The following is a 19,054-nucleotide window of genomic DNA, read 5'->3' on the forward strand; positions in this document are numbered from 1 at the left end:
TGAATGTCTTTTCTGATTTTGCATGTCTTTCCTGTCCTCCAAACTGTTAATCTGTCCTCTCATTCCCCCTCTTTCCCTCTGTTCCTCGTACTCTTCTTCTGTTCTTCAAGCCTCTGATGTACTTTACATTGGACCGGTGAAAGGTAAGGCTCGCTGTTTTCTGGCTTCCTGCATTGCTTCATTCACCGCTGGAGCAGTCACATGACCACTGCTGCCTCTGGTCACCTGACACCTCAGCTGACGAGGGTCATGAGATCAGTGCATTCCCACACATTCCCTAAGTTTTGCTCAGTTCATCCTCAAATCTACGCAGAACCGGAGATGCTCAGTCAGTACTGATGGTCATTCAAGAAGCCTATATCATAAGCAAGGAGGTTTACCAAAATATCATCCATAAAGGCCCTGGTATACTTCAAACTAAATAGAAAAAAGAACTGAAATTATGTTATTTCGTACAAAACCTGACAAAAAAAAAAAGTTTTTTTTTTTTTTTTGATTTTTTAAAATATGTAATATATCAACTCTTAAGCTTTTTTGGGGGTATTTTTGTCTTTATTTGTAAATGAAGTGAAGTGAAAGGGAGTGGGGGTGGGTTCAGAAAAGGTCCACGAGTAGGGATTCGTTTTTTTGGGTTTATTTTGGTAGTTTGAAACAGTGACCAAAGCGAACTCTTTGGGGGACTTCATTTCAGTCCTAAACACCTTTGAGCTGCCATTGGTTTGTGACAATTTCGCAATCGATGGATGTGTTCTGGAGCTATGCCTTTTTCAACGTGCTTCGTATTTTCTCGGTTCAGAAAGGAGACAAACATCCAGCACAATAGCAGAGCTGGAGTAAAATAGCAGAGCTGGTGCAGATATATCCGCACCTGTACGACCACTCACGGAAAGATTTAAAGGGTTTCCACACCAGATGAGAAGCACAACCGCGTCTGATAAAGTTTTATAGATGGTACCATTCAGTCTCTGTCCATGGCAAACATAATGTGAGGCCGTACTCTCACTAGGTACAGTTGCCTCGAACCGGACCAAAGCACGCTTGTCCCCCCTCCCGTCTCCCTCGACGGCCCGCGCTCACACCACAAACGGACCTTGGCACGCTTACGTCATCGCTGCTGCGCGGTTCAGTGAGAAGCGCTCTCTCACTCAGCAGCACAGTGGAGATTTCTCTAGTTATGTCGTTTCAGTCGTTTGATATGCAGTGACATGCAGTCAAATATTTCACCAAACAGTCCTTAGGGATGCGGTGACACACAGTCAGATATTTCGCTGAACAGATGCGCCACTTTTGGCACTCATAAACAATCATAAAGCTCTCGTATTGCAGGAATGAGGAGGTCTGCTGTAGGTGCAGCTGTCGTGCAGTGAGGAGTTCTCGTCTTTAATAAACTACGGCAGTTTGCGTTCACTGAACAGTAAGAATGATTAATAAATCCATATGAAACAGCCCCTTAAAAGTCACGTCTCGCTTTCAGTTTCGGGCTTTGGCGCGTTTTGCACTCACACACAAGCGTACCGTGCCAAAGCCCAAGTGAACCGGGCTCAGGCACACCTCTTCCAACCGGGCCAGGGCCGGCCAAGTGAACCGAGCTTGAGCCCGATTCAGCGCACTCACACTTCTTAAACGATCCAGGAAACGGGCCTGGGCACGGTACGGATGGCATAGTGTGAGTAGACCCTAATTTAATTCATACATATTTCTCCAGTGCTTTTACAATGTAGATTGTGTCAAAGCAGCTTCACATAGAAGTTCTAGCAAATTGAAACTGTCAGTTCAGTTTTCAGAGTTGAAGTTCAGTTTAGTCTGGTTTAATTTTCACTGCTGAAAGTGCAAACACTGAAGGGCAGATCTATCAATGCGCAGCTCCACAAGTCCCAAACCAAGCAAGCCAGTGGTGACAGTGGCAAGGAACAAACTTCACCAATTGACCAAAGTGAAAAAAAAAACCTTGAGAGAAACCAGGCTCTGAGCACAATTATTTCTCCTCGGGCCAATCTTTCTGCGCAGAGCTGCAGTCTAGGCGCTGGGGGCTGGAGAATGCAATGTGACATTTGTTAGATGTTTATAAAACTGTTCTTCTCTCTCAGCCGCCATTGTTGTTGTGTTTAGCAGAGTACACTCAAGCATTGCGGCACCTCTACAACCCAGCCCACTGCACTTTGGTGGTTGTCGGAAGGTTCGTTAACAGTATATCTTCATTCAGCGTTTTAAACTTCTTTTTGGCATCAAATGAAGAACAAATCAAACTTTGTTTTGAAGTATACCAGAGCCTTTAGTGACCCCGGACCACTTCAAAGGTGAATAAGATTTTTTTTTTGGATATATGGTTTGTTATGATTTATCCAGCGTTTGACTGAGATACTGAAACTCTGTGAAAAGTTGATTAGTTGACATTACTTAAAAAAAAAAGTTATTAAACCTTTTGCTTTATAAGCGATTATTTGACTTTCCCTAAAGTGTGTAAGCCTGCCTTTAAATTATGAAGTAAATGAAGTTTGCATAATCATAAAAAAATCTACCAAACTGTTCCGCATTACAACAGGTTTACTCACTCTTTAGCATGTTGCTTTTAAGGCAAGAGGTTTACTCACTATTTGAGGTAAAGTAACATCACTTTTTACAGTGTATTTGTAAAATCTCAAATCTGAGGGTACAAAATAGTTTGCTAATCAAAATTTGAGTTTTGATTCATTTACCGTCGAAAATTTACAATCTGTTTTATTTTTCATGATTTTTACTCAATTTTCCAGTGATTTTTGAAAAAATAGAAATCTATTATAAAATTTTTTGGCTATTGGCAAAATGCACTCTTGAAACTAGTTTTGTGGTCCAGGATCACATAATTGGATGTACATGTTAGACCATTTTCCCAATTTTCTTATGGGTGCTGATGAGGAAAACTTCGTCATGTGAGAGAAAATGTGGGAATAGCATGTGTTTGAATTGAACAGGTGTTACATTTAATGCATCTTCAACAGGAGAAAACGTTCCTGCTACACGCTGCTTTATTCCGTAGAAGTGTGTTGAGAGAAATAGCGGCGCTTGCAAGGCAAGAATAGAGGGGAAGTCAAATGAAGGTAAACTTTGAGAGATTAATGATACAATAAGTACACATTCAGCAAGCAAATTAGAAATAGATTGCTTACCTTAAAATTGTGCCACAGAAAAAAATATTATATCCAACTTGTAAGCTTGCAGTCTACATTGAATGTGATGAATCAAGCAAACCTCTCCATTTTGAAGGTTATGATAAAGCAGGTTAATTCAGGAATGTCAGGTAAGGAGGCTTTCTTCAGCCAGATATGCTCAAATAATTGTAGTTTATTTTAATTTTTTTGCCCAAATCTGATATTTTTGTTGCATTAAAAATGTAAAATCATTTGGAACATTTGAAAATTTACTGTGATTTATTTTATTTCCTTAATAAATTCAATGTTAGTACACCAATGCTTTTAAGTATTAACATCTACATTGTACCTTTTATAATACACCGATATGAACACTAGGGATGCCATGGTTCTCAATATAATATTGAACCGTACGGTATGACCTCCACGGTTCAATACGTGCTTGTGAATTGTGGTTTTCTCGGTTTTGCGTTTAAATAATTTATGTGCGTTTTATATCTCCCCGAATTGACTGTGAGTGCCTGTAAATCTATGAGCTGAGATGAGGAAACTCCTCCCCGCAAGTAAATATCCAATCACTGTGCTTTAAAGTTTTAAAGTTGTTTTACACGTATAAGCATGACTGCACATCTGCAGCGGCATCACCCAGCAATATCACTGTCTGAAGGCAGGATAGCAGAGAAGGTAGTAAAGTCCTCCAAACAGCAACAATCCCTCGCTCAGGCAGTGCGGGTGTTTATTGCTAAAGATTTGCAGCCGTTTTCGGTGATTGGAGATGCGGACCTTTGTCATCTTATAAAAGCGCTCGATCCGCGTTACAGACTACAGTCTCGCACCTTTTTTAAGCACAGAGATAATTAAGATGGTTTATTTATGTTTACTGAAGTACAAATCTTTATTAACTTCCTATGTATGTTTATTTTCAAAATGTTGGAATTTATGTGTTCCCCACTTTGTACATGGGCTACCAGCAGCTGTGAGATTTTTTTGATACAATACAATAGGAACTAGTATTGCAATAATCGTTTTTATTTTTTTCTCCTTGAACTCCTACTGTTCCTATTGCCTATAGAAAATATAAAAAAAAAAAATATATATATATATATAAATAAATAAAAAATAAAATGCGTATCAAGCCATGAGAACCGAACCGAAAACCGTGTTAAAAAACCAAGGTATGTATTGAACCGTGCGCTAACTGTATTGTTGCATCCCTAATAAACACCATCAAAAACATGTGGTGAAGTGTCAAAGCTCATCACAAACAGCTTCTCTACAAGCAGAGAAACATAAATATACACATAGAAAATGCTCAACTACACCATCATGGTTGCATATATGACACTAAAATAATGCAATTAACACTGTTTATCCGGCCTGATCTCACGAGAAAACGTAAGTATTTTACGTTTTGCCAGTTTAATGGCTAATCCGTATGAATTCGTACGAGTTCAGCCGTACGAAATTGTACGATTTTAAAAAGGAGGTGTGGCACCTAACCCCACCCCTAAACCCATTGGGGGGATGAGCACATCATACTAAATTTTACGAATCAGATCGTACGAATTCATACAAATTAGCCACTAAATCAGAAAGTTACGAATTGCCGTGAAATTGTGTTGGTTTATCCCCATTAGATTCCACATGATACTCATCACTCACAAGGGAAAACACATAGTAATGCCAAACAAATGTCATGCAGGGAATTTTGGGTAATTTTTTACAGTTGTGTTCATGGCCATTTTTCTTTTACAGTATGTGGGATGAGGGTGGAGTGTGAGGGTGTTTCAGGTTTCAAAATCCTTAAGAGCATTATTATAAGTAATTATAAGTTATTAACTTCAGGCTCCGCGCATCATGATAGGGAAGAAAAGACGATTGCAACTTTAATTTCAAGCTTACTTCCAATAAACCCCAAAACAATTGGACTTTTAAGACTGACATTATCTGCAAAGTCAGATTGTACTCGCAATAAATTACTAAAAATATTTTTAGCAAGACCTGACAATAAGCTGCCTTGCAAACGCTGTCATTTCCAGTTTGATTAGCATCCGGGTTTGGCATTTGGCGTTTGAGCGAGTGAATGTTCCCTCACCCTCACTGTCTGTTGAATTGTATGAGCCTTCAGACACGAGTCTGTGGCTGAAGCATCAGCGTGATGTTTGTTTGTGGATTAGAAGTTAATTTGACATTCCTCAGCAGTGCGTAGAGTCAAGTAAACATCCTAACGCTGCCGATGCTCCGTTCCCCGATGGGAGTGGAAACCCTTCCTGAGAAAGACTCCCCCACGTCCCCTCTGTGTTTTCTCATGACCTCTGAAAGCCCACCAGCTCTTCCTGTCTCCCCACATGACTGTGGCTTCACTTTGCTTGAGCGCTTCTGTGTTGATCAAGTGCTTGCTGAAGAATGTGATTTTTTTTTTTTCATGACCGTAAACACGTTTGTAATGTTGATGGTGTTTCCCTGTAAAACTGCATCTTTGCTCAGCTGGCTTGACTTGACGTTGTTGGTCCAAGGACAGACATTTGGTCTGACTGTCAATTCTTTAGAAGTGTTTATTTGGCATAACCATGTTTTTAATTCTACTAATCTCAAGGTTTTGTTTAATCTTTTTCTTAAAGTAGTGGATTTGTTTGCATTAAAGAATAAAATATATCTATTTTTTATGCCAACTTATTATTTATATATAAATTATGCTTTACTAAAAGCACATAAATGTATTTTTTTGTCCTATTTAGATAGAAAACAATGAATTTTTTCATTTTGTTTTATCAAAATTAATGTGTTAATTATTTAAAGGGCACCTATATTGCAAAAATCCCTATTATAAGGGGTTTAAACACAGTTGTGTGGCAGCAGTGTGTGAATATAAGCACCTTCTAATGATCAAAATGTATTAATTCTATTATTTATAATCAGACTTGATCAAAACAGTCTGCAGAAACACTTTGATTGACATTCTCCCTTTGTACGGGTCATCAGAGGGGAAAAGCCCCGCCCATTAGAGACCATCTATCCCTCATTAACATAATACGTTAGTCTTGTTTTTGAATCTGCCACTATGCTGACACACAGGCATTTGTAGCTTCGCCCTCTTTTGGAAAGAGCGCCTCATTTGAATTTAAAGCGACAGTCACTAAAATGATCAAAGCCTAACAGGGTCAGTTAAAGCTTCGCTGTTTTCTAGAATACCAAACCTGAAATCGAGGGAGTGTGATGTCATTAGCATGAGCACACACACTTTGTCTCACCAGTTAGAACTAATACATTCTCTGGATATGAACATCCTTCCAAACATTTGCAATAGTGTAATAACATATGTACAGCAAAATATATGACACTGTTCTTGTGTTTTATTTTTGGATATGTGGAACAGTGTTATGTACTGTGCCTTTAAGGATTTGTTATATTAATGTAGTTCATTAAATGTCATGTCCAAACTGAGGTTATAGTTGGCCTGTGTAGGGATTTGTACACAGTATCGGAAGAAGAGCTGACACTGCAAGTAAATAAAGTACATCCAGGAGGTTGTTATCGCAGAATAAAGCCCAATGTGTTTATCAGCAGCCTGATGTGAATGGGAGCATTATTGTATGAGACTAAAGGATTTTATTCTGCAAAAACAACTGTCTGGATGTACTTTATCCCACTTATTATTAATATTAGTATAATTGCTACTTGCCACAAAACATAAAAATAGGACTTAAAACTTTATCCTGAGCTGTCATAGTTTAGTTACAGTTACATAGTTCTGACAGAAATGAGGACTGCTGACAATGTATTCACTAACTTGCACATTATTCAGACACAAGATGGCGCCAAATAGTCAAAAACGCAAAGCTGACAGAAACGAAAACAGCTGATGGAGTATACACTAACCTGCTCAATATTCAGACACAAGATGGGGCCAAACAGTCAAAAACACAAAGCTGACAGAAACAAAAACAGCTGATGGAGTATACACTAACCTGCACATTATTCAGACACAAGAAGGCGCCAAACAGTCGAAAACGCAAAACTGACAGAAAATAAAACAGTTAAAACAGCTGATGGAGTATACACTTACCTGCGCATTATTCAGACACAATATGGCACCAAACAGTCCAAAATGCTAAGCTGACAGAAAAAAAAACAACTGATGGAATATACACTAACCTGCGCATTATTCAGACGCAAAGCGGACAGAAACAAAACTGGCATGATCACTCATATACTGACCTACTAGTAGATCATATAAATGTGGATGTATGTATGTTTACATAATCAATGACTGTGATTCGAAGTTTCCTAATAATTCTGTGTTATTCAGTGGTTGTTTTCTAGGAATAGCATACCTTGGAATGTCACTACTGACCAATCAGAAACAAGTATTCCAGACAGCCGTGTAATAGTATAAATGAACATCCATGAGTCTCAAGTTATTTACACTCCAAATGCACTTTGTAATGTTTGTGGGGGGGTACTAATGTACTGAATTTATGGTGATCTGTGTTGATAATAATAAGCGCTGCAGGGTCTGCTGTCGGACACTGGTGCTGCTGGCTGCTAGAGTGTGTGTGTGTGTGCTCAGTGTGTGCTCCTGCATGCTGCCTTCACCACAAACGTGCAGTCATGTCAATGGGTGATCATGTGAACAATGGTTTTACGTGTTGTTGATGGTGGTTTTCAGTCACTGCATTTGGTAAACCTGTGGAATGGCGGTGTTACAAAATCTAACCATGGGAACATAAGTTGATTCTTCATAACATAACCCTGTTCAAATTGTTTTGTTGCAGTGTAACTATTTAGTCTTCTCTAATATTATTTTGTTAAACTTCTCATCTTTATATTCAGAGTGTATCAAACCAATAAATAAGATCGTTCATAAATAAGATCAGTACAAAAACAACGAAAATTGCAGTGGATTGTGGTATATGCACCTTTGACTGCTGACCTCTGGTAAATGGGCCCTTTTCATATATTGTGATGATACTCTTCCAGATTTTAGTACGTCTATTCTTGTATTATCAATGAAATTAAACGTAATATGTGTATTTTTCACTGCATAAATGCAGTGATTACTCTGTATTGGCTTTAGTTTTATCTTTGTTTTTCCAGTGCGCTTAAAAATTGTGAAATTGGGAGTCATTTTACAAAGAAGAAGCAAAAGTATATAAATGTATATGAAAGGAAATATATCAAAATAAAGTAAATTAAGCTTGTTAATCTGTTAGCAATTGTTTGTTTTAAATTCTTTTGGTGCAGTGCAAGTTTGAATTATATTTTGTAATTGTATTTTTGAGACTGATCTGGCTCCATACAGACAACCCTGTGTGGAAATGTGAAAAGGGTCCATACTGGAAGCTTTTAAAAGCACACTACAGTTAAGTCCTGTTTACAAAAATAAACCACTTTCCTGCTGGTTTGCACATTCCCGTTGTCAAAAAACATGTCATTCCGCCCAGACCTTCTTTTCATATGATTGCTGTACTGCTCCTCTGAGTGTTCACTAATGGACATCTTTCATTTCAGGGAGCATCTATTCCAGTCCTGGACTCTACAGTAAGACCATGACGCCCACCTACGACTCTCGAGACGGCAGTCCTCTCTCCCCCACCTCAGCCTGGTTTGGAGACAGCCCTCTGTCAGAAGGCAATCCCAGCATCCTTGCTGTCAGCCAGCCCATCACCTCGCCAGACATCCTGGTCAAGATGTACAAACCACAGTCCCTCCTGGACAAGGCCAAGATCAACCAGGGGTGAGTTTAGACAGAGGTGGTGTACAGAGGTTGATTTTAGTGCTCGGACATACCAAGCCAATGGTCAGCCATTGGGCTTTATTGTTCGGTCGGTCTGGCTAGTTGATTTGGTTTGCTTTAGGGATGTTCTGATGCCCTTTTTTTTCTTTATGAAATGATTCTGATACCTGAGCTTAGGGTATCGGTTGATACAGAGTAATGTACCGATACCTGAGCTCAGCATATCGACCAATACAGAGTACTGAACCAGTACTAAAGCTCAGCGTTTTGGCCGATGTCGAATACTAAACCGATACCTGAGCTCAACGTACGGGTCGATACAGAGTACTGAACCGATACCTGAGCTCAGCATATCGACCGATACAGAGTACTGAACCAATACCAGAGCTCAGCATTTTGGCCGATGTCTAATACTAAACCGATACCTGAGCTCAACGTATCAGTCGATACAGAGTAATAAATCGATACCTGAGCTTAGTGTATCAGCCGATACGAGTAATAAGCTGATACCTGAGTTCAGTGTATTGGCTGATGCCGAGTTATAAACCGAGACCTGAGCTCAGCCTATTGGCCGATGGTGAGTACTAAGCTGATACCTGAGCTCAGCATATTGGCTGATACCAAGTACTGAACCGATACCTGAGCTCAGCATATTGGCCGAAAGCGAGTACTAAACCGATACGTGAACTCTGCGTATCAGCCGATACAGAGTACTGAACTGATACCTGAGCTCAGCGTATCAGCCAATGCCAAGTACTGAACCGATACCAGAGTTCAGCGTATCTGCCGATACCATGTACTGAACCTATACCTGAGCTCAGCATATTGGCTGATACAAAGTACTGAACCGATACCTGAGCTCAGCGTATTGGCCGATACGGAGTACAAAATCTATACCTAAGCTCAGCGTATTGGCCGATACAGAGTATTGAACTGATATCTGAGCTCAGCGTATCAGCCAATGCCAAGTACCAAACCGATACCATAGTTCAGCGTATCGGCCGATGCAGAGTACAAAACCTATACCTGAGCTCAGCGTATCGTATAGTTTTTGAGATGCACATGTTTGCTGGATGCTGATGGCGGAGGGCTTTCATTGCTGCTCCTCTGTGTTTGCAGGTGGTTGGACTCCTCCAGATCTCTAATGGAGCAGGATGTCAAGGAGAACGAAGTGCTGCTGCTCCGGTTCAAGTATCACAGCTTCTTTGACCTCAACCCGAAGGTCAGTGTGCTTCATGCTTCTCACATGAGCTACGATCACTATTTTAGCTGAAATATGATCATTATTGTTATATGTTATTAATGTCTTCACTGTGTAATGCAGCTACATTGGTTACATTGGTTTCTAAAGTCATTTGCTATTGTTTTGTCCTTTACAATTGGAGACCAGATCAGAAATGCTCAGATTTGGACTGGACTAGAATATCTTATGCAATTGGAAATGCACCTGTCTGGGAGTTTCAAGTATACATGAGCTGCGGAAACCGCAAACTTCCATACTATACAGTACGCTAAAATCAGTATGCGAGCCGAGTAGTATGTCCGAATTCATAGAATTCGAAAATCAGTATGCGAGAAGTACCCGGATGACGTCGGATCCCAAGCACGCTGCCCTATCCCATAATGCCCCGCGAGAGAATTCCTGAATGGGAGTAAAGCGACGCAAATGACGCAGTTAGGTCACGTGACCATTACCAAATTGCGGATGTAGTACATCTGAATTCCATTCATACTTTTCACATTCGTACTGTATAGAACGTACTTTTCTAACGGCCGAGTGGTACGTTTAAATTCAAATGCAGTACCTACTGAGTAGTAGGCGGTTTCAGACGCAGCCATAGTAACACTTTGATTAGCTTGTTCAGGTGTGTTTGATTAGGGCTGGAGCTAAAATCTGCAGGACACCAGATCTCCAGGAACAAGTTTGGTGATCCCTGATTTAATGCAGCCTTCATGAATAATGAAGTGCCATTATTAGATGAGTATATTAAAGTCATTTCTAAAGGGAAAATTTAGCTTTAAATCACTAGAATAAATCACATTTTACAATATATATATATATATATATATATATATATATATATATATATATATATATATATATATATATATATATATATATATACATACACAAATAAAAAAGTCTTTCTTTCGCAGTATTCCTGTTATAACTCTGTTTTTAATCAATAATAATATTAATTAGTATACATTTTATTTGTTATGCATCTTTCTTACACTCAAGCTGCTACAACAGTATAAAACAACAATAAAACAATGCTTCTCCTTAATAGCACACAACAACAGAACAATACACAACAACAAACAACTATAACATTTATTTATTTGTTTATTTGTTTGTTTATTTATTTATTTATTTATTTATTTATTCATTTTTTAATTTTTTAATTTATTTATTTACTTACTTATTTATTTATTTATTCATTTATTTATTTACTTATTTATTTATTTATTTATTCACTTATATATTTATTTACTTATTTATATATTTATTTACTTATTTACTTATTTATTTATTCATTTATTTATTTACTTATTTATTTATTTATTTACTTACTTATATAGTTATTTACTTATTTACTTATTTATTTATTCATTTATATATTTACTTATTTATTTATTTATTTATTTATTTATTTACTTATATATTTATTTATTTATGTACTTATTTATTTATTTATTTATTTATTTTATAAACTGAAATGCTTTACGATCAAATAAATACAGCCCCCTTTATTGGGCTTCTCTAAGAAATATTTCAACAATCTGACTTATTGCAGTGTTTTGACCACTACTGTATAATCAGAGTGTGTGTGCGTGTGTCCTGCAGTATGACGCCATCAGAGTCAACCAGCTGTATGAACAGGCCAAGTGGGCTATCCTGCTGGAGGAGATCGAGTGCACCGAGGAGGAGATGATGATGTTCGCCGCGCTGCAGGTGTGTGTGTGTGTGAATGCAGGAGTGCTGTGTAAGCCTGTAGTCTGACAGCTGGCAGTCTTCACTCAGGTCCTCTCGTCCTGCTAATGAATTGGATGGGCTGTGTGCCAGACTGCACAGCATCAGCAGTGGGCAAACGTTTGGACCTTTGGCCGACGATCACCGTGCTGTTTCAGACGCTCAGAAAGGCTGAATGTTTAACAAGCTTACCTGGATTTAATTATTTAAATTTGTTGCGTTCTGCAGAACAGGGTTGTCGTTGTCATTGACATTAATTGAAAGACCGTTTAATTACATTTAACACTATCTAACAGAATTGTCTAACTGCTAGAATGGCCATAGCAGTGTAGGGGCCGGGTCGCTGGGGCAGCAGTCTTAGGAGAGAACCCCAGACTTTCCTCTCCCCAGACACTTCCTCCAGCCAGCCGAGAGACATAGACCCTCCAGCGTGTCCTGGGTCTTCCCTGAGGCCTCCTCCCAGTGCGACATGCCTGGAAAACCTCCCTAGGTAGGCATACAGGAGGCATCCGAAACAGATGCCCGAGCCACCTCAGTTGACTTCTCTTGATGTGGAGGGCTGATTAATAAAGTCATCTGGAATGGCAAAGAAAGCGTTCAGCAGGACTCCCAGAGTTCATCAAGACTCTTTGTGTTCATCGTCAACACCTCCTCCTTCATTTTACCCCATACATGCTCAATAACATTCATTCTGGTGACTGGGCTGGCCAATCCTGAAGCAGCTTGACCTTCTTTGCTTTCAGGAGCTTTGATGTGGAGGCTGAAGTATGAGAAGGAGCGCTATCCTGCTGGAGAATTGTCCCTCTCCTGTGGTTTGTAATGTAATGGGCAGCACAAATGTCTTGATACCTCAGGCTGTTGATGTTGATCATCCGCTCTGCATTAACTTCAAGAGCATGTGTCGATCTCAGCTCAACATAAACATTGCATTAGCTGTTTATTTTGTAACATTCTTGCAGCATTTGTTAATCCAGTTTAAAAGCCCACACTGCTTTTGTGTAACCAACTGCTCTGCATTTGCTGACATTATGCAAATGTGTGTGTGTTTTCTCTGGCCCTTTGGCCGCTGATGATAGGCTATTTCAGAGGCTCATAAATGCTGAGTGACAACACCTCAGGACGCCTCACTGTCTTCACGTCATGTAAATATAGAGCAGCGTCTGCTGAAGGACCCCACACACACACACTGAGCAGGTGTCGTGTTCAGCGTATCGCCGGTCTCCACTTTCACTGTTTACACACAGCAGGTTTAAATTGGTCAGCTCTGTCCCTCCCCGTCCGTCCGCACTGGTCAAGAGTCTCTGGGTAGAAGAGCTCACCCCCGTCACACATCAGCAGCTCTAACTTTAGCCAGTCTGTTAACTAGAGAGAAATCAACCTGGCATTCACACACTAACTGCTACCATCGTTACACCGCAACTACATGCAGTGCCAGAACACGCAATAAAAGCAAACTTTTTGTTATGTTGAAATACGTTTTTGTTCTGTTTATCTACGTCAGCGACGAATTAAATGTCTATTTCTGTGATGTCGCGGCTGAATAACCGCATCTAGTACCATGACAACGATCAGCTCAGGTACTGATTATGTGCTTTATTCAGTGTTAAATGCTACCGATGTGAGTTTGAACACCATTTTACGTGACATTTAATGATGTACTACTAAAAAGCAGAAGATAGTTCACCTCAGATCTTGAAAATAAAATAACTAGCGGACGCTGTGAAAATGAAAGTCACAAATGTGATTGGTAGCATTGAACACTGAGCAAAGCCCATAATCAGTACCTGAGGTAATCATCGTCACAGTAGTTTATGCTGTTGTTTTGCCATGACGCAAAACCAACCTTCATGGTACGAAAACCTAGAATTGGTGCAAACTAAACTCAAACTTATCTGGCTAGACAGCTAATCCAGCTTCATGGTACAGGCACCAGGAGTCTGCAGTTTGAGATTGAGGCTGTCATCAGTGTTTGTTTGTGCATCTACACCTGTTCCCAAGCTGTTCAGTGCTGGAATGGGGTATATGCACACAGACAGACTCTTAATTTTTAGTCCCAGGGATTCCAGTGGACTGTCTTCCCATTATAAAATTGCCACATTTAAGATCTGATATCTTTAAAAATGAGTCATCTTCATTGTCTGTTAGATATATGATGTAACGTGGGTCTCAGACAACAAGCACTGCATTTAAATGAAATTTTCCCCTGCCATGTCTGTAAAATACACTAGCGGCCCCTTTAACATCACATTTTACGCTTCAACAATTAAATGAATGCTTAAGTCCATTTAACTTTATGGATTGTAAATACATTACAACATCAATGCTGTAAAATAGACCTTGTGAAATTGAAAATAGTCACATTAAGCTTTCACTGGAAGTTTATCATTGGCTGAAAAACATTGGCTGTGCATATATAGCCCATTAGTACTATGAAGGCGTTGCAGTGGCGCAGTAGGTAGTGCTGTCGTCTCACAGCAAGAAGGTCACTGGTTCGAGCCTCGGCTCAGTTGGCGTTTCTGTGTGGAGTTTGCATGTTCTCCCGAGGTGCTCCGGTTTTCCCCACAGTCCAAAGATGCGGTACAGGTTAATTGGGTAGGATACTTTGTAGTGTGCAGTAACACAATTACCTCTAGTTGTTGTCAATGTAAATAAAACGAACACACACAAGAAATGCACGTACGCCAGACATGAAGTTGGTGTGGATCAACGCACATTCTCATTTTCATTTCATCGTTAGTAAATCCAAACTTGAGCGTGAAACCTGGCATACGCAAAGTTTTTGTGCGTACGCAGCATTGATAAATGAGGCCCCTGGACTTTGATTGTGTGTGAAAACAATTGAAAAATACTTTAATAAAATGCTTAATAAATGTACAAATTAGCCGCAATGTACCAAATTCAGTTTTATCTGTTTTAAACATATTGAAACGGACTAATTCCCAATTAAAGCGTTTAAGAATTGGCATTTTAGTTTGGACTTGCTGTTAAGAAAATACTGTTATAACAATTAACTTAAATGTGAATTAGAAAATAAAATGGTTGGGAAAACACTGCGTTCTTTATATTGCAGTACATTTATTTTGATTGTGTGTTTTTTCTTTTGCAGTACCACATCAACAAGCTCTCCATCATGTCTTCAGACAATCACATGAACAACAGTGAGAAGGAGGTGGACGAGGTGGACGCCGCTCTGTCAGATCTGGAGATCACTCTGGAAGGAGGAAAAACCTCCAACACACTGGTGCGACAACACACTTTCAGCACTCCTGCCATGTACATTTACTTTTACGTTCAGTCATTTAGCAAACGCTTTGGTCCAAAGCGACTTATAATTCACAATTCGACAAGAAGCGAAACGCACAACAAGTGCTGGTTATAAAATGGAGCGGTTAGTGCTTTTCTTTTTCCGAGAGAGAAGTGTTTTTCTCCAGGTGGTTTGTTAGGCCCTCTCACCTGTGCGAGGCACACTTCATAAATGCTCAATGTTTTCATTCAGAGATATGGAGGGATTGTAAGTGTCTGGTGCAAATGTGCAAAAACTGGAACAAGCGTGGATTAAAGTGTCAGAGAGGTGAGAGAGTGTGTTTTCTACAGGTGGTTTGTAAAACCCACTCACCTGTGTGAGGAACACTCAGGCCCTGTTTACACTGATACGTTTAGATTTAAAACGCGTACGTTTTGCCTTCCGTTCACACTAACCATGAGTTTCCGAGCCCTGAGTTGTGGCTGCAGACATTCACAACCTGATTTGGGGCTTTATACTCAATATTAAGTACACAAAGTTCAGTCCTGCATCTTTTCCTTAAGTTCAGACTTTTACAAATTTGACATGGAAAACAAACTCCCGAGGACACGTCGGGTAAATCTTCAAAAGGAAAAGTGTCGGCTACTTTATAACATTATTATTCAAATCATCTTAACAAATAAAATGAAAACATGATATGAGGAACTGCCTATTTTTATTTTGATATTAACTTAACTGACACCAGAAATGTTGAGGTGCCGTATAGCAGCATTAGTTTCATCTTCGCTGAATGCATATTTATAACAGAACAGAGCCAATAACATCACTGCCTTCTTTCATTTTCAATTAAAATACCAAACATACCCTGTCTTTTGCTGAATATCAGTTTTAATAATTAATATTGGCCGTTATAAAAGAATAACGTACAATAAGTTTATACTATATAGGAAATAAAAGCAAGCAATCGATCAAATGTGTAGAATTAGCGTATGCGCTAATAATATTTTTACGTCTTTGTGCTCAGCCAAATCATGTTACCTGAGAACAAGTAATGGGTTCAAAAGGCCCAAGAGTCGTTAGATGGAGACAAGATAAGTAAAATTTTACGTTTAACAACTATAGTGAGATGAGATCCAGCAAAAGATCCTTGTTGAACTGTCCGACGTGTGTAGCTCTCAACCGCGGGTTCTGTGCTCAAAGCACCCGTTGACTGCCTGGAGCTCAGACGTTCACATACACTACAGCACATGCCAGAGGGTGTGTGGTCACGTGATGTGGGTTTTCAGTGGTGTAGTGTGGACGGAGAGACTTGCTGTATATTAGGTCCCACTTTATATTAAGTGGCCTTAACTAATATGTACTTACACAGGAATTAATAGTTTGTCACAATGTACTTATTGTGTAAATACATGTATTTACTGTGTACTTATGCTTGATTAAATACCTGTATGTAATTACATCTGTAATTAACTTCAATAATTACATTTGTAAATACACTGTTGACCATCCCTTACACCTGAAACCACCCATACCACCAAACCTGTCCGTAACCCAACTCAAGAGCACCACAAGTGTTCTCAAATACATTATACACACAGTAAGTACATTGTATTTATTTTTGATGCAAGTACATAGTAGTTAAGGACACTTAATATAAAGTGGGACTGTATATTATATTGTATATTATATTTCACAGAGTTTTACCTCTGTGTCTGTTACAAAATACAGAATTGCATGAATATCATACAAGTTTAAAATGAATAAGCTTTGAATTCGTGTTTTAAAATTCACCACAATATTTTATGAGGAAAACCAACATTGTGCAGCCTTTACATAAAATATTCAAGGCATTCAGTCTTTAAAAGCATTTCATATACGGGATTAACCAATGACAAAAATAATAGTGTTTTGATTTGCTTTATGCACTTGTTTTACATTAATAAAATCTCTCAGCAATTATATTCGTCGATCATCATAAAATAAGTCATATCAGCTGGTTTTTGAGTGCAGCGATTGAGGAAAGATACTGTAAATCATAGTAAACATGCTGCGATAATATAAAAGAAATTGTGAAAAACTCCATTCAAGGCTGTGTGTTGCGATCTGCTCATTGCTCGTCTGTAACGTGAGCGTCGTGCAGCTGTTCTGTGGACTGTGCTTATGAGATTTTTGTCAGTGTTATGCAAACAGCTTTATTTATAGCTTTACTGATGCTCTTTGTGCTCTCAGGGTGACATCACATCCATTCCTGAACTGGCCGACTACGTCAAAGTCTTCAAGTGAGTTCAAATCGATCCTTTTTGTTCTCGTATGCCTAGCAAAAAAAATAAAACATATATAGAATGTCCATGTATTAGGGCAGGGGTGTCCAAACTTGGTCCTGGAGGGCCGGTGTCCTGCAGATTTTAGCTCCAACTTGCCTTAACACACCTGCAAGGATGTTTCTTGAAAGCCTAGTGAGAGCTTGATTAGCTAGCCCAGGTGTGTCTGATTGGGGTTGGGACTAAACTTTGCAGGACACCGGCCCTCCAGGACCAAGCTTGGACATGTCTGTATTAGGGTATATAACATGTAAATAGTGTCTGGAAAATGAAGTGCAGTGTTTGTAGTGGCCTGAATGTACCTGTAGTACTGACCAGAGTATTTTTATTTAAAGTACATATATAAAGTATCTGTATTTAATTAGGTTGAAATTGTGACCTGATCAGAGATGAGCTAGTGCTGTTGAATTCAGATCAGTTAGCCTGTTAAATTGGTTCACAAATGGCATTGAACAGTTCATTTGTAAATTAGACTGACATTTGTGAACAAGTCAGCAACTCATTCTCTGATTCAAATGAACCATTCAGTGCGAGTCTCCAGTTAATGATTCAGCAATTCAAATAATCCATTCGGAGAAAGTCTACTTCATAGGTCTTAAACTCAATTCCTGGAGGTGATTCACTCGTTCAACTGATCTGTTCAGAGTGAGCTTTCAGTAAATGATTCACTCGTTCAACTGATCTGTTCAGAGTGAGCCTCCAGTAAATGATTCACTCGTTCAACTGATCTGTTCAGAGTGAGCCTCCAGTAAATGATTCACTCGTTCAATTGATCCTTTCAGAGTGATCTTCCAGTAAATGATTCATTCGTTCAACTGATCTGTTCAGAGTGAGCCTCCAGTAAATGATTCACTCGTTCAATTGATCTGTTCAGAGTGAGCCTCCAGTAAATGATTCACTCGTTCATCTGATCTATTCAGAGTGAGCGTCCTGTAAATGATTCACTCGTTCAACTGATCTGTTCAGAGTGAGCTTCCAGTAAATGATTCACTCGTTCAACTGATCTGTTCAGAGTGAGCCTCCAGTAAATGATTCACTCGTTCAACTGATCTGTTCAGAGTGAGCTTTCAGTAAATGATTCACTCGTTCAACTGATCTATTCAGAGTGAGCGTCCTGTAAATGATTCACTCATTCAACTGATCTGTTCAGAGTGAGCCTCCAGTAAATGATTCACTCGTTCAACTGATCTGTTCAGAGTGAGCCTCCAGTAAATGATTCACTCGTTCAACTGATCTGTTCAGAGTGAGCTTTCAGTAAATGATTCACTCGTTCAACTGATCTGTTCAGAGTGAGTTTCTAGTAAATGATTCACTCGTTCAATTGATCTGTTCAGAGTGAGCCTCCAGTAAATGATTCATTCGTTCAACTGATCTGGTCAGAGTGAGCCTCCAGTAAATGATTCACTCGTTCAATTGATCTGTTCAGAGTGAGCCTCCAGTAAATGATTCACTCTTTCAACTGATCTGTTCAGAGTGAGCTTCCAGTAAATGATTCACTCGTTCAACTGATCTGTTCAGAGTGAGCTTCCAGTAAATGATTCACTCGTTCAACTGATCTGTTCAGAGTCAGCGTCCAGTAAATGATTCATTCGTTCAACTGATCTGTTCAGAGTGAGCCTCCAGTAAATGATTCACTCGTTCAACTGATCT

General features: G+C 39.2%; 2 protein-coding genes across 8 annotated transcripts in view; both read left to right on the plus strand.

Moving 5' to 3' along the window:
* zc2hc1c (zinc finger, C2HC-type containing 1C) overlaps positions 1 to 19,054 on the plus strand; it is an 835,825-nt gene that overhangs the window by 515,695 nt on the left and 301,076 nt on the right. The gene's annotated exons all lie outside the window — the stretch shown is intronic.
* Positions 1 to 19,054, plus strand: part of fermt2 (FERM domain containing kindlin 2) — a 95,530-nt gene that overhangs the window by 59,483 nt on the left and 16,993 nt on the right. For 4 of the 7 annotated variants that reach the window (XR_015512566.1, XR_015512568.1, XM_087289040.1 and 1 more), the window contains 5 exon segments: positions 8,640 to 8,865; positions 9,985 to 10,087; positions 11,714 to 11,821; positions 14,946 to 15,080; positions 17,313 to 17,362. Coding sequence is in view for 4 of the 7 variants with exons in the window: in XM_087289040.1 (XP_087145166.1) it covers positions 8,640 to 8,865; positions 9,985 to 10,087; positions 11,714 to 11,821; positions 14,946 to 15,080; positions 17,313 to 17,362 (622 nt within the window). In the remaining 3 variants the exon portion in view is untranslated. 7 annotated transcript variants of the gene reach the window in all.

Source organism: Danio rerio, chromosome 17 (assembly GCF_052040795.2).
Source record: "Danio rerio strain M-AB ecotype USA chromosome 17, GRCz13ab, whole genome shotgun sequence".
Lineage (NCBI taxonomy): Eukaryota > Metazoa > Chordata > Actinopteri > Cypriniformes > Danionidae > Danio > Danio rerio.